Source organism: Alligator mississippiensis, chromosome 15 (assembly GCF_030867095.1).
Source record: "Alligator mississippiensis isolate rAllMis1 chromosome 15, rAllMis1, whole genome shotgun sequence".
Lineage (NCBI taxonomy): Eukaryota > Metazoa > Chordata > Crocodylia > Alligatoridae > Alligator > Alligator mississippiensis.
Window position 1 is genome coordinate 24,127,192 of NC_081838.1, and position 25,146 is coordinate 24,152,337.

The 25,146-nt window shown below is 55.0% G+C and overlaps 1 protein-coding gene and 1 pseudogene across 5 annotated transcripts; both read left to right on the forward strand.

Annotated features, from left to right (window-relative positions):
- The first annotated feature begins 26 nt into the window (after positions 1-26).
- LOC102572034 (zinc finger protein 383) lies at positions 27-23,964 on the forward strand. 5 transcript variants are annotated; one of them, XM_059717859.1, is made up of 5 exons: positions 16,366-16,460; positions 17,473-17,709; positions 18,191-18,317; positions 20,017-20,133; positions 21,252-23,964. In XM_059717859.1, the coding sequence occupies exons 2-5, from the start codon at positions 17,515-17,517 to the stop codon at positions 22,979-22,981; spliced, it is 2,169 nt and encodes a 722-aa protein (XP_059573842.1). In that variant the 5' UTR covers positions 16,366-16,460; positions 17,473-17,514; the 3' UTR covers positions 22,982-23,964. The 5 variants fall into 5 exon arrangements, with proteins under 5 accessions (XP_059573844.1, XP_059573842.1, XP_059573841.1 ...); XM_059717858.1 differs by having other exon boundaries at positions 16,387-16,488; XM_059717860.1 differs by lacking the exon at positions 16,366-16,460 and adding an exon at positions 16,972-17,050.
- LOC109283228 (zinc finger protein 239-like) lies at positions 8,000-10,304 on the forward strand (annotated as a pseudogene).
- Positions 23,965-25,146: the final 1,182 nt, after the last annotated feature.

Here is a 25,146-nt window from a genome sequence, read left to right on the forward strand (position 1 = left end):
GAGCTCATCAGCAGCCTCCTGAAGAAGGGTCTGCAAACCTGGAGCTGCCGAGGACTTCCCCAGGGAGGCTGGGGGAGCGGGGTGCCCTGAGCGGGGCCAGCTGCAGAAGGGGCAGGGCAGGCCAGCAAGGCAGGGGGAGAGCACGGAGGTGAGCAGGGCACCAGCTCCAGCTGCAGAGGGGAGTGCAGCTGGGGCCACACCTGGGAGGAGAGGGGCACTGTCAAGTGCTTAGGGTGTGGACAGCTGGGAAGCCACAAATCTCTGGTGACAGAGGTTGCAACTGCACCCAGCCAGTGTTTGACAGAGCTTGCTCTGCGGTGCCAATAGCTAAGGGTGCTGACACAGGAAGGCCAAGCACATAAAACGTAATGAGCTGAGTCAGTGCAGACATGTGGTCCCCTACATCCACAGCTGCACCCATGTCAGTGAAAAAGGGCGGATTTTGCACCCCATTGTGTCATGGCCCAGCCTGCAGAGAGCTGTCGCGCAGAGTGATCCTGGAGAGGGCAGTGGGGGCTGGAGGCACCTGGAACAGGAGATGCTGATGGGGAAACGCTTGTGCCTGCAGCTCCAGGAGGCCTTTGAGGACATGGCTGTGTACTTCACGGAGGAGTGGGAGCTGCTGGAGGATGCACAGAAGGGGCTTTACTGGGACCAGATGCTTAGGAACTGCCGAGCCCTCGTTTCCCTGGGTAAAGCTCTTTCCTGCTTCTCCCTACAGCCATGTCAGTGCTGACACTTACTGCCTTCTCCCTGCTTTTTTGCACTCTTGTCCTCATCAGTGTTTCCCTGGGAGTTGAAATCCTTGTCCTCCCCAAGGTTCTGTGCACAGTCAGGCCTCTCACACTTCATACCAACATCTCCTGCTCCATTTCATCCAGCTGCCTTCACCTGAGTCTTCCCCATTCCTGTCAGCTCTGGTGCTTCCGTATCCAGCCGTGTCTGGGCGAGGAGATCTCCCTTTCCCTTCTCAGCACGGTCATGTCATCTCTAATTCATTGGGCAGAAATATTCACCGCTAGCTGTTTCTTGGGTAATATTTCCTCCCTGCCCTGCCCTGCCTAGCATGTCCTGTCTAACACATGTAACACTCCGAATGTGCTCAGTCAGTGGTGTCTAGATCCCCTTTCTCCTCTGGTCATGAGCCAGTAGAAGGTAATGGAAGTCTTATCCTCTACTGCTGCCACCCTTGAGTCTGTCTCTAGCGACATGTGCACATGCACCAGAACCAGGGTCCTTGTATCACCGGGTCCCTGGAAGCTTCTGCCCACGTTCTTTCTAATGCCTTCATCTCCACAGGTTGCAGGTGTTGGCTTGGCTGTGTTTACTTGGAGACCTGGCCCAAGCTTGCTCTGCCATTTTCAGTTGTCTTGTCCTCTTCCCAAAAGGCCTCTGCATGTCACACTTCCGTCATGGCGATAAAATGGAACGGGTTCAGCCACCAGTGTGTCCAGCGTGTCTTCATTTTGGTTCCTTGTAATAATGAAACTTTGTCTCTCTGCTGTATCAAAGGACACTGCATCTCCACCTCCATCCCTGCGAACTCTTGGTCTCGCACTCTTCTTATATCTTAAAGTGGTTGGTGCTTTGTTTCCTTTGGATATCCCCCCACTACCTAGATGACAAAGGCCATCACCAATTGAAGGCTTCTCCCTGCAGTACTCTTGTCTTTTATCCTAAATTTCATCCCAAATCCAAGTTTGTTAGTTTGCATCCAGTACCCAGTCACAAACGTTCTTTAACCATTGCCCCAAACAGGATATCAAGGTCCAACACCCAACTTAATCCGCCGCATCCAGGGAGGACAGGAGGAGCTCTGGGTCAGTGATGATGAGGATCATGGGGACATCTCTGTGTCGGAGGACCTCCCAGCAAGTGAGTTGTGGCGGTTCCCTCTTCCGACTCCCCTCTCACAAATGCTCCGTGCCCAGTGACAGGGTGCCTGGAGCCTGCAGACCTGCCCTGCGCTGCCCTTTCAGGGCACTGAGCTCGAATAGCTTATGTTGTCAAATGGCTGATATTGCAGACACCAGCAAAATAAAAAGTTGAAATAGTTTGTTTCATAATTGGTCGGGTCGGAAGGGACCTGAGCAGATCATCAAGTCTGCCCCCCTGCCATGGGCAGGAAAGAGTACTGAGGTCAAACAAGGTCTATCTAGCCTCCTTTTAAAGACCCCCAGGGTAGGAGCAAGCACCACTTCCCTTGAAAGTTGGTTCCAGACCCTGGCCACCCTGACTGTGAAGTAGTGCCTCCTGATGTCTAGCCTGAATCTACTCTCCGTCAACTTATGGCCGTTGTTCCTAGTTACTCCTCATAGTGCTCAGGGAAACATGGACTCTCCCATTGCCTGCTGGTCCCCCTTGGTCAGTTTATAGACGGCCACCAGATTCCCTCAGGTTTCTCTTGTGGAGGCTGAACAGGTTCAAGTCCCGTAGCCTCTCCTCGTAGGGCCTGCCCTGCTGCCCCTTGACAATGCGGGTGGCCCTCCTCTGGACCCTGTCCATGTTGTCCACATCCCTCCTGACATGTGCTGCCCAGAACTGGACACAGTACTCCAACTGCAGCCTGACTAATGTTGCATAGAGGGGGAGGATCACTTCCTTGGACCTGCTTGTGATGCATTTGTGGATACATGACAAGGTGCGGTTAGCCTTCCTGACCGTGTCCCCACATTGGCGGCCCATGTTCGTCTTGGAGTCATTATAGACTCCAAGATTCTTTTCTGCCTCTGCACTGATGAGAAGGGAGCTCCCCAGCCTGTAGGTCTGCTGCTGGTTCTTCCACCCTAGGTGCAGTACCTTGCACTTGTCAGTACTGAATCCCATCTTATTCTGATCTGCACACCCCTGTAACCTGTCCAGATCCAATTGCAGCCTGTCCCTCCCTTCTAGCGTGCCCACTTCTCCCCACATTTTAGTGTCATCTGTGAATTTGAACAAGGTGCTTTTCACCCCCTCATCCAAGTCGCTGATGAAGATGTAGAACAGTGCAGGCCTGAGGACTGAGCCCTGGGGGACCCCACTGCCCACATCCCTCCAGGTTGAAAATGACCGTCCATCGCCACTATCTGAGTGCAGCCCTCCAGCCAATTGGTGACCCATCTGACTGTAGGCATTGACACCACAATCTCCTAATTTTTTAACGAGAATGGGGTGAGAGACAGTGTCGAAGGCCTTCCTAAAGTCCAGAAAGACTATGTCCACCATGACACCTGCATCCAAGGATCTTGAGACCTGGTCATAGAAGGCCACCAGGTTGGTCTGACAGGACCTGCCGCTAACGAACCCATGTTGGTTGCCCCTAAGCATAACCTCCTCTGCTGGTCCCTTGCAGATGTGCACCTGGATAATTTTCTCAAAGAGCTTCCCCAAGACTGAGGTAAGACTAAGGGGCCTATAGTTTCCTGGGTCCTCCTTCCTCCCTTTTTTGAAAATGGGAACCACATTGGCCCTTTTCCAGTCCTCTGGCACCATGCCAGAGCACCACGAGTGCTCGTAAAGCTGTGCCAGGGGTCCCGCAATGACCTCTGCTAATTCCCTCAGCACTCTGGGGTGGAGATCATCAGGACCTGCTGATTTGAACACATCTAGTCCCACCAGAAGTTCCCTGACTAGGTCCTCTCTGACCCTGGGCTGGGCTGTACCTCCCCTGGGACCGTCGGGGATCCTGGTGAGGGGGATGACCTGATCCCTGCTTAGAAGAATGGAGGCAACGAAATTGTTAAAATAGGTTAGCTTTGTTGTCTGGTGAGACCACCAGATTTTCTAGCATGTCTTGCAGGGGCCCCACGTTACCCGGAACCTTCTTTTTACCCGCTACGTATTTAAAAAAGGATGTCTTGTTGTCCTTGATCCGGGTTGCTAGTCCCAGTTCCATCTCTGCCTTGGCCTTCCTGACTGCCCCCCTGTAGCCCCGAGCAGCGGAGGTATAGTCCTCCCTGGTGATGACCCCTCCCTTCCATTGGGTGTACGCCTCCTTCTTATCTTTGAGACTGTAACAGGGTCCCAACTGAAACCCTGCTACTGGAGAGGTTGTGGCAGCTGGAGGTGATTATGGCCCGGCGGGGGCAGAGACGCCCCACGCCCACTGAGAACCAATGGGACTCAGCACCGGGGAATATGAAGAGGGAAGAGGCCTGAGGAAGATGCCTTTAGGCACCACAAGAGAAGGAGACCCCGTCGAGGACCCTCGCCGAGAAGGATCAGGAGGGAGGATCCCAGGTGACAGGGCCAACATGGGCCAAGCAAGGACTGAGCCCCGGGACTGGTAACCCCTCCCTGCTACTTACCTGAAGCATACGGCAGCAGCGGTGAGTCAGAAGGGAGTGGAGCCACAGCACAGGGAAAAGACACAGCTCCGCACCAAGACGCGGTGAAGGAACCCTGGAGCCAGGGGAGGGTGGAGGCCACCTGTCAAGCCCCTGAAGACACAGGGACCCAACACCCCGAACCTGAAGATAAAAGGGGAGTGAGGCTAGGAGACAGAAACTCCCGGATCCGCGCGCCGGCACCGAGCCCGGCAGGGGAAGTGGGCTTCGCCCATAACAAGCTGATAATGAGCTAATTAGCGGTGGGGAATTGAGACACTGCGATATACTTACCGGCCTGATTAAGTTGATGGGGATCCTCCTCATCAGAGTGCAGGGGATCTCAGAGATGACTCCGACGGACTGCTCCCCCCTCTGAGTTTACCTGTAAGAGAGAGAGCAATAAAGCACCTATATTCTGAAGTTCAATCAAGCGTGGTCCTTCGAGGGTACCAGCCATGGTAACATTTCTTTTCTCCCTATTTCTTTAATAAGATCAAAGTCGTGGCAGACGAGAACCAGGGGATTTAGGCAGTATCCTGCACAGACACGCTGACAGAGACATTTCTGGATGCTTTTGGTTAGCCATGGGGGCTTTTGACCACTCTTGCCCCCTTTGATCCATGGTGGGATTGCCACTCTTTGGGTTTGGAGGATCCTCTCCTTCAGGAACGACCACTTTTCTTGGACACGCAACTCCCCACCCCTCCGGGACTTCAGTGCCTCCCCGACTAGTCTCCTTAGCTCAATAAAATCTGCCCTCCTGAAGTCCAGGGCTGCTGTCTTGCTGCAGGCCTTTGCCACACTGCACTGGATGGTGAATTCCAGTAGGCGATGATCACTATCGCCCAGGTGATTGAGCACCCGCAGTCCCCTCACCAGGTCATCACTTGTGGCCAGGACCAGGTCCAACAAGGCATTTCCCCTGGTGGGACTGTGCACCTCCTGGGTTAGATGGAAGTCCTGTAACACGGCTAGGAACCTACGTGAGCGGTCAGACCTAGCTGACTGCTCTTCCCAGCAAATGTCTATATAGTTTAGGTTACCCATGATAACCACATCCTTTGACTTAACTGCCTCTGCGAGCTGACCTGAGAATTCCCGGTCTAGCTCTTCTCCCTGGTTGGGTGGTCTGTAGTAGACCCCCACCATTAAGTCCCTTTCCCCCGACCCCCTTGTATTCTGACCCAGAGCACCTCAGCCTGCTTCTTCTCTGACCCAGTGCTGCTCGTTGAGGATGTGAATTGTTCTTTGACTTAGAGCGCCACACCCCCACCTTTCCTCCCTGTTCTATCCCTCCTGTACAGCCTATAGCCCTTGATGTTTACCACCCAGTCATGTGTTGGATCCCACCAAGTTTCCGTGAGCCCCACTATGTCTGGGTTTGTGTTAGCTAGCAGGAGGGCACGTTCCTCCTGCTTGCTCCCCATACTACAAGCATTAGTGTATAGGCATTTAAGGCCTCCTGAAGGTGTCTGCACCGCCCCGCTAATCCCAGGATTATCCGGGCCCCTGTCTCTTACCTGGGTATTTCTTGTGCTCGTTGTCAGTCTTGGCTGGTCTGTTCTTGTGGGTGACACTTGGTTTGGTGTTCCGAGGCTCCCTCCGACTTCATCCTCCCCTTGCCCCAACGAGCCTAGTTTAAAGCCTGCCGGAGGAGATCAGTCAACCTGAAAGAGAACACACACTTACCTTTGAGAGAGAGGTGAAGCCCATCCCACCCGAGCATATCTCTTGTCTTGAAGTATGGGTCATGGTCCAAGAAGCCGAAGCCCACCTCAAGACACCATTCCCAAAGGTGCTAGTTGACCTCTCTGGTGCAGGTCTCATGCTGTTGTCCACGTCCGCTCACTGGAAGGACGGATGAGAAGACCACCTGTGCCCCTGTCTCCTTCAGCTTGCCCCCCAGAGCATAGTAGTTCTTCAATAAATAATAATGAGGCTAGACAAAAAAAAACTTAAGGAATGGATAAGTAAGGCTAAATACCTGTATAAAAAAAAAGTTTAATTTAGGGGTGCACCGATAGAGATTTTGAGGGGCGATGCCGATAGCTGATATTAAAGGAGGCATATCGGCTGATACTGAGCTGATATCAGATACAGCTGCCATCAGGTGGTAAGTTGGTTGTAGTGGAAGGGGAAGGGGCGTGGGGGGGCTGTTCACCATGGGGGCTGCAGCCCAGGTGGGGGGGGGCGGGCTCCCACTGCTGCTTGCACCCAGGGAAGGTCCATGCGCCCCCAGATCTGTGCGGGGCAGGGCGGGCTGCAGCTGCTGGGTGGAGCTGGAGCTGGCACTGTGTGGGGCTTATCTCACTGGGGGCTGGGCTCAGAGTGGACTCCAGCGGTGCTAGGAGGAGGCTGCAGCCACCCCATATTTCACCACAGCTCTGCTTCCAGCCCCGCATCACCGCCCGGTGCAGCCCCAGCTTTTCCTGGCACTTGGGTGGAGGCAGGGCATTCATACAGGGCCGCACCAGGCAGCTGGAAGCAGAGCTGTGGTGAAATTTGGGGTGGCTACAGCTGCCTCCTAGCGTCGCCAGAGCCCACTCCAAGCCCAGCCCCCAGCGAGATGAGCCTAGCGCAACGCTGGCACTGGCTTCACCCTACAGCTGCAGCCCATACCCCCCCCCCAATCCACCCTGGGTGCAAGCAGCAGCAGGAGCTGCCCCCACTCCATGAGTTGCATGTCCGTCTCGTGCCTGCCCCGCCTGGGCAGCACCAGCCCCTTCCTCCCCACTCCCCTTCCAACTTACCACCTGGAGGCAGGTCTCCACGCTGCCGGCTCTACTCCATGCTGCGCTGCACCTGCGTGCAGCATTGGCATTTACTGGCCAAATTATTGGCCCCATGGGGCCAATATCTGATATAGATAAATTTCTTTATATTGGTACTGGTTCAATATCAGACTGATGTATTGATGCACCTCTAGTTTAAATAATACTGTAATTCACCACTTGGGCAGGTGCAACACCAACTGCTGAAGCTTCCTTAGCCTGACGAAGGGTTTTTGAACCCGAAAGCTTGCTTAATAACTATTCTCCAACCATTTGGGTTGGTCTAATAAAAGATATCAAATTCACCCAAGGAACCTTGTCTGCCATATACCCTGGGCCTTGTAAGCTGAGAAAAGCCCCATGGGTTTGGTCCATGCCCGACCTTTCCCCAAAAGCAGGTAGGAGGCACAGCCCTGCTCCTTCCAGGAGGGAGAGCCAAAGATCTAAGTCCTCCCCTCCCAGAACAATTTTAGGAGGCTGAATGGGCTTTTTCCACCAAAGAGAAGCAGCTGGTCCAGTGTACAGCTGTGCTCCCCACACATCTCTGCCTGCTACCAAGCCCCAGCAATCCATCATGCAGCTGTTTACCCTGGTAGGGTGTAAACAGCTACCTCCATTTGGCAAAGAACATTAACCTGACACAGGGACGTGCCCCTTCTCACCCCCGCACCTGGGGTTTGGCAGGAAGAGCCTGCTCTCTTAAGGAAACACAAGGGCCAAGTCCAGTTGTGCTCACAACTCATCGTAGCGGAGGGAATAGCAGTGTTTGGCCTGTGCCAACAGGGCAGGGACTAACCTGGAGTTTCTCTTCCCCACACAGGAGGCACCTGGCTGCTGAGCAGACCTGAGGAGCAGAGTCCTGAAGAAGGGGCTGCAAACCTGGAGCCAGCCTGGACTTCCCCAGGGCATTTGGGCAAGATGGAGTCGCTGCGACCTGAGGAGAAACAAAGGCCCAAGAGTCAAGGGAGGCCCCAAAAGCAAAGGGAGAATGTAGCAGTGAAGGAGGTGCCATCTCCCCTTGGGCATGGGAGTGGTCAAGGGACAGAAACTAGGGACAGCCCTGGGCACAGAGAAGGATTTGTGGCATTGAAGAGCCACGAGAGAAAGTTCCACTGTACAGAGACCCTGCATCCGAGCTGAGCCGGTGGGGAGGGCCTTGGAGGGAAGCAGGAGCTCCCCGCCAAGCCCAGAGGCAGAGCCCACCCCTGCCCCGAGTGCCAGAAAACTTTCAGCTGCCCCTCACTCCTGGCTCTGCACAAGAGAAGCCATGCTGGGGAGAAGCCCCACCTGTGCACCAAGTGCAGGAAGGGCTTCACCTGCCTCTCGACCCTGGCTGCTCACTGCAAAATCCATTCTGGAGAGCTGCACTCCCGCTGCACCAGATCTGGGAAGAGCTTTGCATGCCCCTTGGACCGAGGCAAACACCAACCTGTGCACAGGGGGAAACACCACATGTGACACAGCGATAGTGACAAGACTTTCACCCATTTCTTATCCCTGGCTTGGCACCAGTGCCTCCATGCAGGGAAGCAGCCACACTGGTGCCCTGAATGTGGGAAGAGTTTCACCCAATCCTCCAACTGGGCCAAGCACCAGTGCGTCCACACAGTGCTCTGTGTAGGTGAAGCTCTTCCTACTCCTTCAGCCACACAAACCACCAGCGTACCCACACTGGGGAGAAAATTGTTGCTCTGTGTGTAGGAAAAGCTTTGGTACATCCTCCCACCTGGCCCGGCACAAGTGCATCCACACCAGAGAGAAGCCACATACATTCTCTGAGTGTGAGACAAGCTTCACGCTCTCCTCCAGCCTGGATAAGCACCAGTGTATCCACTCAGGGGAGAAGCCACATAAGTTCTCTGAGTATGGGAAGACATTCCCCCACTCCTCCAGCCTTGCCAGACACCAGCACATCCACACAGTGGAAAAAGCCATATCCATGCTCTGTGTGTGAGAAGAGATTCCATATAACCTCCAGGTTCACTGAACACCAGCACCTCCACACGGGAGAAGCCACATCAGTGCTCCGAGTGTGGGAAGAGCTTCACCCTGTCCTTCTACCTGGCTAATCATCAGTGCATCCACACAGGGGAGAAGCCATATAAGTGCTCTGAGTGTGGGAAAAGATTCTGTGAATCCTCCCACCTGAGAAAACACAAGCGTCTCCACACTGGGAAGAAGCCACATTCTTGCTCTGTGTGGCAAGATCTTTGCAAGTTCCACCCACCTGGCCTGGCACGTGCGCATCCACACAGGGGAGAACCCATATCAATGCTCTGAATGTGGGAAAAAGTTCACCCAATCCTCCATCCTGGCCAGCCACCTGCGCATCCACACTGGGCAGAGGCCACGTCAGTGCTCCGAGTGTGAGAAGAGCTTCCACGACTCCTCCATCCTGGCTAAACACCAGTGCATCCAGACCCGGAAGCACTCAATTTTGCCAGCTGTTCAGGGAGGGTTTGGGGATATCTACCTGCTCAGCCTCTGCCAGTGGCTGATTTTAGGAAAGCAGTCTCCTTCTCCTGGAGCACTGAAAAATGTTATGCAGCCTTCAGCCCTTGTAGGGCATCTCAAGACCCAAAGAACCCAGTGGCTGGTCCCCAAGTTTTGATCATGGGGAGCAGCTAAGAAAACACCTCAGGCAGGGGTCAGCTCAGATGTGGGGCAACCTATGGGGAGACTACCTTGTATCTGCTTTGGAGACACTCTGCCTTTCCCTTTGTTCTCTAGACAGAATTCTCTGGACCGGCACCTTCCTGGGATCATTTGATCTCAGCAGTATTCCTACCCAGAGCGCGGCGGGGTGGACTCAGTAATCTTTTGAGGTCCGTCCTGGGCCTTAATTTCTATGGTTTCAATGATTACTGCACTAATGATCATAGCAGTCCCTCCAACCTTCACTGGCTGGATAAGGATGCTGTACACAGACGTAAGCAGTGAGGTGCTGGTCAATGGGTTCATGAGTGTGCAGATCATGATAGAGTTGGGGGTTTGGCAGGACTGCCCACTTTCTCCGATCCTTTTCATCTGCACCATTGAACCCCTGGCCCAGCACATTAGGCAGGACCCTGGGATGTGCAGAGTTCAGATGCCTGGCGGAAGCAAGAGACCAAGGTCCTAGCCTACATGGATGACCTGAACATCCTGTGCCAGAATAAGTATGCTGTAAGATGTAGCGATTTTAAGTTTTCTGTTATAAATTAAGCTTGTTATTGTACTTTAATATCTTGTTATTGTATTTTTATATAGCAAAACAAGTATTCTTTCTTATGATACTTGGATGTATGGATGAATGAATGTAGAGTGATTGGTAAGAGCAGAAATAAGCTATGTGTCAGCAAACAAGTTGCCAAATGGTGAAAGATGTTGAAGTGGCTGAAGAATCCAGTCTGTACCAGGTAGAGAATAAAGATAAGCAAAAAAGACAAGATTGAAGACAAAGTCTGCAACACCTCAAAGCGAGAGACTCCGGACACAACCCACACCAGCGATAATGGAAGAGTGTTGTAAAGACAGTGATTGAAAAGCAGCTCCTAAAGACAATGATGCATGGGCCTAACTGCCTGTCAGGATGGAAAAGTACTGAGATTTCAGACAAAGGAGCCACAGAATCAGGAAAGGCAGACCAGTCACCCAACACCAACTTGATAAGCCTACATAGGAGAGAGACTTAGCAGCAAGAAGTAGGAAGAAGCTCTGAAAACTTCACCGGAAGCAGAGATGCGTCTGCGCGCCCTGCTTCTACTCTTGTACTCTCTAGGCTGGCCAGCTACTGTGGTACTGAACAACAGATTTTGGTAACTATAACATCTGCAGAGTGATTGAGAGTGAGTGTGCATGTATGTGTGAGCGCTCTTTTGAATATTATAATCAATCAACGCAGCATTTTGCCTTATCCCCCCTCATAAGGTCTCGCTTGTCATTTGAGCAATTGGTTATTTGTGCAACCGAGAGAGTCCTGTGGCGCACACAGGTTTATGAAGCAGCAGCAGGGGCCAAGCTCAACGTGAGCAAAAGCACCTACCTGACCAAGAGTGAGCTTGGGGACCTGCAGTCCCTGGGGGTCTCAGTCTCCTGTGAGGGGGTCAGGATCCTTGGGGTGGAGTTTGACCATGAGCTAAGTGGAAGGACAGCCTGGGGGAAGGAGGCGAAGGTGAAGCAGAGGTTGGGTCTGTGGCACACACATCACCTCTCCGTGGAGGGGTGTGTGGCACTTATGAAGGCAGTGTTGCTACCAGTGCTTCTGTCTACCACACTGGTGTTCTCCCCTCGTCAAGTATTTTGCACGTCACCTCCTGAGACCATGGGGGGTGTACCCACCAACCAAAGGGAGACTGTCTACCAGGTTCTCCAGGGTCCTGAATGAGTTCCAGGGCAAATACAGGCTACACAAGGAAAGCCCAGCAGCTCTGACCAACCACAGGAAGATACAGAAGGCAGTCAGAGGCAGACAAGCTATTGACTGTGGAGCTGCTCCCTGAAGATGACTGCCAAGCCGTCTGGGACCTACGAAAAGACCACAGAGACTTGAACTGGCTAGTAGCTCACAGTGCACTCCCAGTGAAGGTGTGGAGGCACAGACTGAGGTGAGAGACTAGCCCCAACTGCCCCAGGGAAAGCTGCCAAGACAAGATCGAGACCATCGCTCCTATGCCAAGGTAGTGTGGAAAAAGGTAAGCCAGCTCCTTGAAGAGACAGGAGTCATTAGGGAGGCAGCACTATACAGACACCTAAGTAAACATCAGGGTCCCCAACAACCCACTTTGACCAGTTTGTGTCCTGTGTCAGAAGCGCCCTGTGGCAACATGGGAACCTACTGATGTACAGACACTTGAGCTAGATGAAACCGACTGTGTTAAAATGTTTCTGAGTGAACTTCAGTCCTATTACTGGAAAGTGGCAGGAGAGGGCAGAGAAGATGCAGCCAACTCCACCTGGAAAAGGGACACTTGGCACATGCAGTTCAAAGATAAGCCCCGCCCGAGAGGGGGAGCAGACAGGGAGAACGAAGAGGACAATGATGCAACTGGACCTGGAGACAATGAAGAAGACAGCATCAGAATCAGCAGCAGCAGAAGTGACGGTGGCATCGACAGCAACAAAGGCATGAAATGAATGGAGAATGTAAACCCCAAATCGGGGCTTGGACTAAGGAACTGTAGATACAAAGTAACCTTGGGGATAGTGATCATCAATTGACTGAATTTACTATCCAGCAGAGGGTGGGAAAGAGAACCAGTAGGACAGAAGTGCTAGACTTCAGAAAGGCCAACTTCAATATGTGCAGAAGATTAATTAGCGAGGCACTGATGATCAGGGGCATTGGTGAGATGGGAGTCCAGGAAGGGTGGTCATTCCTCAAGGGAGCGATCCTATAGGCGCAGAAGGAGACAACTCCATTGTGCTTGAGAGGGAGCAAAGGGGCCAAGAAACCCTCTTGGCTGAACAGGGAAATTCAGGAAAGCTTAGGGGCAAAAAAAGAGGTATAACAGGCTGTGGAAGCAGGGGGTAGCTACCACGAAGGAGTATACCTGCTTGGCCCACACTTGCAGGGAGGCAGTTAGACAGGCCAAAGCTGCAATGGAACTTAGGCTGGCAACAAAAATTAAAGACAACAAAAAGTCCTTCTAAAAGGTATATAGGGAGCAAAAAGAAGGCGCAGGGTAACATAGGACCTCTACAGGGCAGACTAGGGTGATTAGTGACTGATAGGAGGGACAAGGCTGAACTCTTCAATTAGTTTTGTGCTTCTGTATTCCTGAACACGGACCAGGACAAATCTCCCAATTGGATTATAGACGAGCACAGGAGGGAAACCAGCCCACCAACTGTTAGCACCAACCTAGTAAAGGGACACTTGGAGGGGCTGGATGTGTTTAAGTCAGCAGGCCTGGATGATCTTCATCCAAGGGTGCTGAAGGAATTGGCCTGTGTCATAGCAGAACCACTGACATGGCTGTTTGAGCACTCGTGGTGCTCAGATCAGGTCCCAGAGGATTGGAAAAGGGCCGATGTGGTCTCTCTTTTCAACAAGGGGAGGAACGAGTGTCCAGGTAACTATAGGACAGTTAACCTCACCTCTATCCTTGGGAAAAAACCTTTGAAAAACTTATTAAGGATCACATTTCTGGGAGTCCACCAGGAAAAATAATGCTGAAGGGCAACTAATACGGGTTCATAGCAGGTAGATCAGGGGTGGGAAAAATGTGGCCCACAGCCTGCAGGGCCCCTATAAAATTTAGAAAATTAATATTTATTTGTCCCTGGCTGCCTGGCATGCAGCTCTCAATGGCTTGCCAAAACTCAGTAAGCGGTCCTCTGCCCAAAATAATTGCCTGCCCGTGGGGTAGATCCTGCCTGACTAACCTTGTTTCTTTTTATGACCAGGTCACAAAATGCTTAGATGTAGGGGATGAGGTAGATGTCATCTACTTGGATTTTAAGAAGGCTTTTAATACAGTAGCTCATTCAATTCTCATAAATAAACTGAGTGGCAGTGACATAGATGATTGATTACATGATCAGGTGGGTGGCAAATTGGCTAACAGGATGCACCCTGAGTGGTGGTGGACAGGTTGGCATTGACCTGGAAAGATGGGAGTAGTGGAGTTCCCCAAAGTTCGGTCCTTGGACCAGTGCTGTTCAATGTCTTCATCAGCAACTTGGATGAGGGCGTGGAGAGCACCCTGTCCAAATTCGCAGATGACACCAAATTATGGGGTAAACACACTAGTGGGCAGGGAATGAATCCTGGCGGATCTGGATGGGTTGGAGAAGTGGGCAGAACAGAATAGGATGTAGTTCAACAAGGACAAGTGCAAGGTGTTGCACCTGGGGAGAAGGAATCACCAGCACGCTTACAGGCTGGCAGAGGACCTTCTCAGCAGCACAGCAGCAGAAAGGGATCTCAGAGTCATGGCTGACTCCAAGATGAACATGAGTCGTCGCTGTGATGAAGCGATCAGTAAAGCTAACTGCACTTTATCATGCATTAGTAGGTGCATCACAAACAGGTCCAGGGAGGTGATACTTCCCCTCTATGCAGCACTGATGAGACCACAGCTGGAGTACTGCATCCAGTTCTGGCCACCACACTTCAAGAGGGATGTGGACAACCTTGAGAGGGTCCAGAGGAGGCCACTGATATGGTTAGGGGCCTGCCGGTAAAGCCCTACAAGGAGAGACTGAGGGACATGAATCTTTTCAGGCTCCACAAGAGAAGACTGAGAGGTGATCTTGTGGCTGCCTGTAAATTCATCAAGGGGACAGCAAGGGATAGGAGATGCTCTGTTTACCAGGGCACCCCTTGGAGTAACTAGAAATAAGGGCCACAAACTGGTGGAGAGCAGATTCAGGTTAGAAAGGAAGAAATTCTTTACGGTGATGGTTGCCAAAATCTCAAATGGGCTTCCACGGGAGGTGGTGCTCTCCCCTACCTTGGGGGTCTGTAACAGGGGCTTTCTTGGGGCCGATTTTTACCTTTGGCCTGCCCACCTGTTCTGGGGCAACTGCCCACCTTCCCTCCTGCCATGCCTTGTTGTTAATTAATGATCTTAATTAAGCAGGAGGGTGCCCATTTCATGCCCCGATGCCAGGGGGCGCTATCTGCAGCTCTGTACCACCGCAGCCCATGCCTCGCAGACGACATCCATAGTTCTTACAGTCACTGGCCCCAGACTTCTCTGGTCAGGACCCCTCCAAGATCCCTCCGTTCCTGCAGCCTACTCCGCCTTCATCCAGGCTATCTAGCTCCCTGAAACTATGTTCCCCTCTCCAGCATGGTCCCCCTGGGACCTTTGGCCATACAGGCCCTGGCCTCACCTCCAAGGCCAGTCAGAAACCCCAGGCCCTCAGCTCTGGACGTCCCTCATGGTGGGCCCCTGGCCCTTTTGACCAGTTTGGTCCTGGCCCCAGCATTGACCAGTTGAGGGTACTCTCAGTCAGGCCTCTAAGCCTCTAACCCCACTCTCTCTCTGGGGCCTGCCCTACTAGTGGGTGACCCACCCAGTTGTGGGACCTGGGGTTAAGGTGCCCTGACCTGCCGTTCACTGGGATGATCACTGGCCTGGCATTTCCTGGGGGCTCCCGCACCACTGAGAGCCCCACCAGGTCACCCACTCCCAGCAGGGTGCAGTTTTAGGTCATGCCCAGGACCAGGAGCCTCCTAGCCATCCCCTACAGCTCCTCCCTTACCTCCACGGTGGTCTATAAAGCCTCCCAGACACGTGATGTTGCTGCCCGGCTGCCAGCAGGGACCTGATCCCTTTATATAGGCAGCCAAGGATCTAAAATGGCCCTGGCAAGCAAGCACCTGCTGGCTGCTTGGCCCTGGTCTTAAAGTGGTAGCATCCACAGTGCCCTGCCACAGGGGAGACTGGACAAACACCTGGCTGGGTCATCTGACCCCCGTGCTCTTTCCTGCCCAGGGCAGGGCCCGGACTTGATGATCTGCTGAGGTCCCTTTCGACCCCAAGCCCTGTGAATCTCTCTAGGGGATAGGAAAGGGCAGTGGGTAGGTGCGTGAGGGACTGGGTACATTTATTGTAACAGGCATGTGGTTTCAAGGAAGGGGGGGTGTGTGTGTGTGTGTGTGTGTGTGTGTGTGTGTGTGTGTGTGTGTGTGTGTGTGTGTGTGTGTGTGTGTGCGCGCGCGCCCACAGGAAGGGGGTCAGCCAGTTGTAGGTGCCCCAGGGGAGACGCCCAGAGGTTGGCAGGTGGCCGGGTGCAGCACGGTGAGTGGCTCAGCACAGACGCGCCCCCTACATACATGCGATGTACACATACACAACCACCTGCATATGTACAGTCACATCCATATGTATACTCATATCCAGATACATACACTCACATACGTACACATATATACACATCAGAGGACATGCACCCGTATGAGTATATACACACATACAGTCTACATATCTGCTCATACAAACATGTTAACACCTGTCCCCACGTCCCCCCGCACGAGGCCGCAGCGCGGGGTCTCGCTGCCTCAGGCCGAGGCTCGTGCGGGCCCAACCTCCCCGAGGGAAGCGGCAGGCGGAGCCCAGCCCGGCGCCGCGGACGCCCCTTGCGCGAGTTTGCTGCTCCCCGGCCCCGCGGGGGAAGCGGCGCAGCGGAGCCCGGCCCCAACGCGAGTCCCCCCGTGAGCGGGGGTCTGCAGCTTTGGTACCTTCCTCCGGCCCACCCCCGCTGCGCGCGCACCCAGCACCGCCTCGAGACCATCTCCAGATCATGCGCACCACCTGCTAGGCGAAGCGAGAAAACTGCCGCTTTCTGCGCATGCGCTGGCAGCAGAGGAGCGGGAGATGCCTCAGGGAGGGGACTCAGTGCGTATGCGTGAAGGGGAGCAGCCCGGGGCAGTGGCAGAGGCAGAGCAGTGAGTGCGCAGGCGTCGCCAGGCGGAGGTAGGGGGAGGGAGATCCCGCGGCGGGTCGGAGTGAGGGATACCGGCGGGGCAAGGGGTGGGCGCGGCCCAGGGAGCTGCGGGGGGCGCGGGGGCTGCTGGGAGAGGCGGGGGCGGGGTGTCCCTGGCGCCGGCCCCGTTGCCCGTGCCGGGGCTGCCGGGAGCGGGGCAGCGTGGGGCTGGGGCCGGGTCGGTCCCGGTCCCGGGTCTCCCGTCACCTGCTCCGATCCGCGCCGCCTCCTGCCGCGCAGGCGGCCCCGCAGACCCGTGCGGCAGCGGAGCGGAGCCCCCGGCCGGGACGAGGCCTGTGGGGCGGACGAAGCGGCGGCTGCGCTGGAGCCCCTGGCAGCCGCGGGCCTTCCCCTCGCAGCCCGGCGCAGCCGGAGGAGCAGGACCCGGCCGTGTCCGGCGGGAGCGGAGGAGCGGGACGAGTCCCTGGTGCGGCCCCGGCCGGGACCGGGGGCGGCCCCCAGACAGTCGCCCGCCCGCCCGCCCGCCCGCAGCAAGTGGAGCAGCAGCTGCAGGAGGAGCTGGTCCAGCACAGCGGGGCCCGGGGGCAGGAGGTGAAGCAGCCCCCGCGGGGCCCTCGCGCACCGCACCGCTCCGCTGGCACCAGGGAACGAGCTCCCCGGGCCAGGGACCCGGGGCCAGTGCTACTAGGAGGCCGAGGACCCAGGGGAGGTCTGCACCTGCCTGCAAGAGCTCTGCTAGAACTGCAGCAGGAGCACTTGGTGCTGGAGCAGGTCCTGGCCGTGCTGCCCCAGGAGACGAGGAACGCGGGCACCACATGGAGATGTGTCCCAAGGCAGTGACCCTGGTCGAGGGGTTTTGGCTGGGGCAGGCAGATGTGGAGAAACTCAACGTGCGAGTGTTTCACCCTCATCATGGATGCTGCTGACCCCATCTCCATGTGCTTGGGGGATGTTTCCTGCTGCCCAGCCTCTCTCAGTCCCAGCCCCCTATGACATGTTCCTCTTGTTCCCAGGTCCCCGTGAGGGTGAAGGTCAAGGAGGGGACCTCAGACACGATGCAGCTCAATGGGGCATTGCAGGAGCCTAGTGATTCCTGGCCAGAGCAGCCACAGGCCAAATCTGCAGACATGTTTCTGGAGCTGTTGAGAACTTTCCCAGGAAGGCCGGGGGAGAGGGGTGCCCTGAGCCCTGAGCGGGGCCAGCTGCAGAAGGGGCAGGGCAGGCCGGCAAGGCAGGGAGAGAGCACGGAGGTGAGCAGGGCACCAGCTCCAGCTGGGGGGTGGGAGAGCAGCTGGGCCCACACCTGGGAGGACCCAGGGGCACTTTCAAGAGTTTGGGCAGCGGAGATAGCTGAGGAGAAACAAGCTGCTGGTGTTGGGGGCTGCAACTGCACCCAGGCAGCGTTCACTGGAGCATGCTCCTCAATGCCAATAGCCAAGGGTATTGGCATGGGAAGGCCTGGTCACAGTCATGGAGCCTGTGGCTCTAAAAGTGCTGCTTCAGAGGGCTGAGCACATAGAATGTGCTGAGCTGGACCAGGGCAGACACCTGCACCCCTATGTCCATGGCTGCCCCCACATCCCGTGTCAGTGAAGAGTGGGGCATTTTGCACCCTGTGTGTCATGGCCCAGCCTGGAGAGAACTGTTGTGCAGAGGGATCCTGGAGAGGGCGGTTGGGGCTGGAGGCAACTGAAATGGGGGAGACTGATGGAGAAACGCTTGTGCCTGCAGCTCCGAGAGGCCTTTGAGGATGTGGCCGTGTACTTCACACGGGAGGAGTGGGAGCTGCTGGAGGATGCACAGAAGGGGCTGTACCGGGACCAGATGCTGAGGAACTGCCAAGCCCTTGTTTCCCTAGGTAAAGCCCTTTCCTGCTTCTCCCTGCAGCCATGTGAGCGCTGGTGCTTAGTGTGTTTTCCCTGCTTCTCCGTACTGTCTTCCTTACAAACTTTTCCCTGGGGATTGAAATCCACATCCTCCCCACAGCTCCATGTGTGACCAGGCTGCTCTTGTGTTTCATACTGACATCTTCTGCTCCTTTTGATCTGGTTGCTTTCCCCTGAGTTTTCCTTGTTCTTGTCACCCCCAGTGCTTCCATATCCAGCCATATCTGGGCAAGGGGATCTTACCTGCCTTTCTCAGCATGGTTGTGCCATCTCCGATTCATTGGGCACACAAAATCACTGACAGATGTTCCTTGGGGAATGCTTTTTCTTTCCTTCTCCTCCCACCTAATGTGTCCTGTCCCACACGTCTAACACTCTGAGCATGCTCAGTCAGTGCTATCTTAATCCCCTTTCTCTTCCGGTTACATCCCAGTTGAAGGTAATGGGTTCATCAGCCTCTGCTGCAACCACCCCTGAGAGCTGCCTTTCCTCGACTCTGTCTCTAGTGACCCATGTATACGTGATGGAACCTGGGTACTTCTAGCACTGGGTCTGTGGAAGCTTCTGCCCATGTTCCTTCCTGACATCTTCATCTTCATAGGTCGCAGGCTTTGGCTTGGCTGTGTTTACTTGGAGATCTGCTCTGAAGCTCACTTCACCGTTCTCAGAAGGTGTCTCATCCTCCTCCTGAAATCCCTCTGCATGTCAGATGCCTGATATGGCAATTTTAAAGGGGTGGGCTCAGTGTAGGGCTGGTGAAAGCCCACTGTCATTTCTAGAGGGTCTCTGATACAGGAGTTGTTCTGGCTTGTGGGCAGGGCAGGGGGATGTACCTTCTGCCAGGCCAATTTGCCTTTGTTCTCATCTCTTTTTCTTCCAGTTTTGCTGAAGGACTTCCTTAGGGAAGGACTCCAAGGCTTTCTCTAGCTCAGCAAAGACCATGTCAACCATTCCTATGTTACAGGCTTGCACGTGCTGTAAAAGGTGCCTCCCTCTCCCCTCGGTTGTCCATATCCATAACTCCCGGGACCTTTGTTGCAAATCTTGAAGGATTTGCCCACCCGTGTGCTCATCTCCCTGCATGGGATGATTGCTGTCTTTGCCACTACTGTTCTTATAACATCTTCCCTTCCTCTACCCTGTTGAGGAGTGGCCCTCCTTCCCAGAGAGAAGTGTCATGGTCAGCCATCTGTCCTGAATTCTGTTCCCTGCCTCCAGGCCCAGCTTTAAACCTTCCCAGAGAAGAAACTCACTCCCATTACTTTGCCTGGAATTACACTGATAAGACAGATCTTATCCAGCCACCAGTGTGTCCAGACTCTACGTTTTGGTCCCTTGTAAATAGTGAAAACTTCATCTTTCTGCTCTCTACCACAACACAGGTCACTGCATCTCCGCACCTGTCCCTGGGAAAACTGTCACTGTCACACCCATTTTATACCTCAGCATTTATACAACTATCCCTCCACCACCTGGGTGACAAAGGCCAGAATCTATTGAAGGTTTCTCCCCCTGCAGCACCCTCTCTTTCATCGTAAACATTTAACCTCCTTTGTCCTTTAGGGTCCCAGTAGAATCCTTGAGATCATTGCATCCATTCCCCAAATCCCAGTTAATTATTTTGCATCCAGTCTGCAGTCATGAACCCCTTTTAACTATTGCTCCAAACAGGATACCAAGGTCCCACACCTGACTTAATTCTCTGCATCCAGCAAGGACAGAAGGAGCTCTGGGTCAGTGATGAGGAAGGCCATCAGGACATTTCAAGGTCAGAGGACCTGTTGCCAGGTGAGTTGTCTCCTCCCCTGATTCCCCTCTCAGAACTGCTCGAACCGGCAGACCTCGCCTGTGCTGTCCTTTCAGGGTGCTGCCGTCCAGTAGCTTGTGTTATCATGTGTCCAGGCAAGTGTTGTTTCCACGCACTGAAATACCAAGCTGTAGAGATGAGCAGCTGTTCCCCCCCATCTCTTCCCCTAAATACAGCTGCAAGGGGACGGGCCAGTATGCTGTCTTGATTTTTAGGCACAGGTCTGGTGCCTCCTGGTCAGGTTGACCTGGAACACAGGATGTCTTGAATCCTGGTCTCAGGCTGCATTGAATGGCTCACTGGGGTGTGTGGGATTCAGAAGCTTTCATGTGGGGGGGAAGCAGGTAGTAGATCTTTCTCTGGAAGCGGGTAGGAGGCACAGCCCTGCTCCTTCCAGGAGGGAGAGCCACAGCATTAAGTCCTCACCTCCCAGAACAGTCCTTGGAGGCAGGAAGGGCTTTTGTACCAAGGAGAAGTAGCTGCTCCAGTGTAAAACTGTGATCCCCACACACCCTTGACTGCTGGCAAGCCCCAGAAATCCATTGTGGGGCTGTTTACCCTGGTACCAGATGCTGCTCTCAGGACTGCTGGAGATCACAGGAGAGCAGTCTCACAAATGCCCTTTGGCTTCTGGAGCATGTTGGCCCAACCAGGTGGGGGGCTCGGCATCATCTCCTGGACACGCCAGTGCTGAGCACCAGAACAGCCCTCAGAGAGCCGCCTTCTTCCTTTATGCTGATTCTGCCTCTAGTCTCCTGGTCCCATTAGAGCAGGAAGCCATTGAGGTCCTGTCCTAACACACATGTACTATATATGTTTCCCACAGCAGGGTCTGAGGGGATAGGGCTGACAACTGGGCTAGAAACCCTGAGAGTCTGGGTCTGACCTCCAACGAGCCGGGAATATTAACCCCGCACAGGGACACGCTGCTCCCTCACCCCCAGCACTTGGGGTTTGGCAGGAAGACCTTGTTCTCTTATCAAAAAATAAGTGCCAAGGCCCAGTTGTGCTCACAGCCCCATCGCAGTGGAGGGAATAGCAGTGTTTGGCCTGTGCCAGCAGGGCAGGGACTAACCTGGAGTTTCTCTTCCCCATGCAGGAGGTGCCTGGCTGCTGAGCAGAGCTGAGGAGCAGAGTCCTGAAGAAGGGCTGGCAAGCCTGGAGCAACCCTGGCATTTGGGCAAGATGGAGTCCCTGAGACCTGAGGAAGACCAGTGGCCCCAGAGCCAGTGGAGGCCCCAACAGCAGAGGGAGAATACAGCAGTGAAGCAGGCGCCATCTCCCCTGGAGCATGAGAGTGGAGAAAGGACAGAAGCCAGAGACAGCCCTGGGTTCAGGGAAGGATGTGTGGAGCTGAAGAGCCACAAGGAAAAGTTCCACCGTACAGAGACCCTAAATCTGAGCCGACCCAGTGGGGCAGGCCTCGAAGGGAAGTGGAAGCTCCCTGCCAAGCCCAGGGGCAAAGCTCACCCCTGCCCTCAGTGCCAGAAAAGCTTTAGCTGCCCTTTACTCCTGGCTCTGCACAGGAGAAGCCATGCTGGGGAGAAGCCCCACCTATGTGCCAAGTGTGAGAGGGGCTTCACCTCCCTCTCAACCCTGGCTCGGCACCGGTGCTTGCGCCCTGGGGAGAAGCCATATCGGTGTCCAGAGTGTGGGAAGAGCTTCACCCGGTCCTGCCGGCTGGCCATACACCAGCGTATCCACACTGGGGAGAAGCCACATCAGTGCTCTGACTGTGGGAAGAAATTCACCCATGCTTGCAGCCTGGCTGAACACCAGCGCATCCACACAGGGGAGAGGCCGTATCAGTGCTCTGAGTGTGGGAAGAGCTTCACCCAGTCCTACCACCTGGCCCTGCACCACCGTATCCACACAGGGGAGAGGCCATATCAGTGCTCTGAGTGTGGGAAGAGCTTCACCCACTCCTCTAGCTTGGCCCGGCACCAGAGCATCCACACAGGGGAGAAGCCACATCAGTGCTCTGAGTGTGGGAAGAGGTTTGCCCGCTCTTCCAGCCTGGTCGAACACCAGCGCATTCACACAGGGGAGAAGCCGTATCGGTGCTCTGTGTGTGGAAAGAAATTCACCCACTCCTCCAACCTGGCCCAGCACCAGTACGTCCACACAAGGAAGAGGCGACATGAGGCCTTTGAGTGTGGAAGAACTTTACCCACTCCTTCAGCTTGGCCCAGGGCGGGAGTGGCCACACAGGAGAGAAGCCACATCGGTGCTCTGACTGTGGGAAGGGGTTCACTAGTTCCTACCACCTCACCACATATCAGCATATCCACACAGGGAAGAAGTCCCATTAATGTGGGAAGAGTTTCACCCCATCTTCCAACTTCACCCAGCACCACCACATTCACACAGCAGAGAAGCCCCGTTAGTGCTCATTGTGTAGGAAGAGCTTTACTCATTCCTTTATCCTGGCCAGTCACCAGCGTAAGCACACAAAGGAGAAGCCACATCAGGGCTTTGAGTGTGGGCGGAGCATCATCCAATCTTTCCTCCTTGCCCAGCACCAGCGCATGCAGCCGGTGGGGAATCCACACCAGTTCCTTGAGTGTGGGAAGAGATTCCGTGAATCCTCCAGTCAAGCCTAACACCAACGCATCCACAAAGGGGAGGAGCCACGTTATTGTTCTGTGTAGAAGAGATTCAGAGATTCCTCCAGCCTCTGCTAGCACCGGCACATCCACATCAGGGAGGAGCCAGATGGGTGCTCTGCATGTGAGAATAGTTTCCACGACTCCTGCACTCCAGTCAAACACTAGCACATCCGCACCTGGGATCATCCATAATTCTGTCAGCAGTGCAGGGAGGGCTTAGGGATGCCTACCTGCTCAGCTCCCACCAGTGGCTGCATTCAGGCAAGCAGCCTCATGCTACTGGAGTGCAGAAAGACTTCCTGGAGCCTTTGAGCCATGTAGGGCACTGCAGAACAAGGACCCAGCAGCTGGTCTTGAAGGTTGCATTGGGGGAGGGGCTAAAAGGAAACACTTGGGGCCAGTGCCAGGCCAGATCCTGGGGGAACCAATGAGATGATCTTTTATCAGCCTTGGAGCCTGTGCCTTCCCTGTTGTAGTCTAGAAACAGCCGGTGCTCCCAGGCGAGAAGAAGCGCCTTCCTAATAGGATGTTTTCTCCAAGAGAGCTGCCTCCAAAAGCCCCCAGGGCCTGTCCTTGGTCGCCTCCCTTACCCAGTGGGGTCTGCAAGAAGCTGCTGGTGCCACCCCATGAGCCCAGCTTGGCATGTTTTGCTTCTCATCCTCTCTCCAGAGCTCAGCACCCCGGGTGCCTGCTGGTCTCCTACTTCCTTGCCCTTCATGGCAGTTTCTGTAATGCACTCTGTGCTCAGAAAGCACCAGCACTGAACACAGTATCCCTGTGGCTGGGCTCTGTCCTCTCCGGAGCTGGGAGATGGGAACCGACCAGGGCCCAGAACTCTTTCCAGGGCAGATCTCCATCCTATCTCAGCCCCATCACTTTGCCAGGGATTTGCTGTGGTCCAGGCTTTGTTGCAAACACTCAGACACAGGAGTTGGTCACACTTGAGGTGTTACTCCCCTGTACTGCTGTGCAGCAAGGACCCTGCCTTTTGGAAGGACCCTGTGGTCGGAGGCCAGTGGAGTGGCTTTTCTGGGGGAAATGTGGGCGGGGGAAGGAGGGGCAGCCTGCGGCAAGTCTTCTCTCTCCTGTGGAAAGGTGTGGGGGTATGAGGACATCCTCTGAGTGAAATGCAGCATGTTGTCATTTCTGGGAAGTGTTCCCTGATTGCTAGTATCCAAATACACCATGTCCCGTGTAGAGGAACTTGCTTTGGATTCTCTTGTTCTTGTCCAGATAAAATACAGCCCCCAGAGACATCCTGGGTATTAGAACCTGGGATCCTGCTCCAGCTCTGGCAATGGCTGGGAGCAGGGAAACAGGTCGCTCTGGGGCACTGGGCCATCTGGAAAGGCAGACTGGGAGACCTGCTTGGTTTGCGAGCACAACACTCAGCCCCTGCTCATCAGATGGGTAGCCACCCAGATCTCCAAGCTGCATCTGTCTCCTCACTAGAGAGAGAGCCAGGCCCCAGGGTAGGGCATACGCACGTGGGCACGAGCACACACTAGACTCACTTGTCCCCTTTTCCTGGTCCAGGGAAACTTGTTGCCTCTCTTGTCCTGTGCCAAACACCCTCCAGGTTCTCCATGGACCTCAGCATCATCCTCCAACTGGGTTCGCAGGGCTGGATCCTGTTCAGGGAATAATGCTGCCAAAGCTTTCCCGAAAGAAATGCCAGAGTGTGGGGACGTGGGGCCTCAACATGAGGCTGCACAGCCACTGGTTGGGGTGACGCGGGTGTAGCTGTGCCTGCGTTCTGCTTGGGGTCGTTCCAGGTTTCTGGGCTTTGCCAGTTGCCACACAGAGCTCGGTGGGAATCCCACCACCCACCCCTTTCTGCTACGTGTGCCAGGGAGTGTCCTGTTTTTAAGCCTTCCTCTGAGGTACTGGGTACAACCATGTGTGGGTCACATAAGTGCCACCCAGCTGGGGGGTGGAATGGGGGGCTTGCACGCAGTGGCATGCCCTGCGACCGGCTGCATGGCTCCATGGCGGTGTGGGGTAATGGCAGCTGCATGCAAGCTGGGGGGGCTTTGCAGGCAAGTGCTGCCACTGCAGAGCCATGCCCTTTGCCCCTGGATCCTAGAGGTAAGTGGGGCTGTGGGGCAGGACTGGGGAAGATGGTTGGGGGCTGAGGGAGTGGGGGGTGCTGCCGGCCCCAAGCAGCACACCACAGCTGGGAGCAGGGCCAGGGGGTGAAGGCAGGGGTGCCCCTCTGCGGGGGGGCTTTACGGGCAAGCAATGCGGGGCGCAGTGTGGTGGTGCCCGCCATGTGCGGGGCGCACACGTCGCCTGGCCACCTGCCCAGGGGAGGGGGAGGGGGAGGCTGGCATGCGGCCCGAGCACCGCTCCGGGGCCCACTGCAGTGGCGGCGGCGAGGAATGG

Bases quoted from the DNA above. Each gene is read 5' to 3' on its own strand.
- LOC102572034 (XM_014606954.3), top strand. From the start codon at position 17,449: ATGACATGTTCCTCTTGTTCCCAGGTCCCCGTGAGGGTGAAGGTCAAG. The intron at 18,318-20,016 runs GTAAAGCCCTTT...TGCTCCAAACAG, and splicing joins CCAAGCCCTTGTTTCCCTAG to GATACCAAGGTCCCACACCT. The intron at 20,134-21,251 runs GTGAGTTGTCTC...TTCCCCATGCAG, and splicing joins GTCAGAGGACCTGTTGCCAG to GAGGTGCCTGGCTGCTGAGC.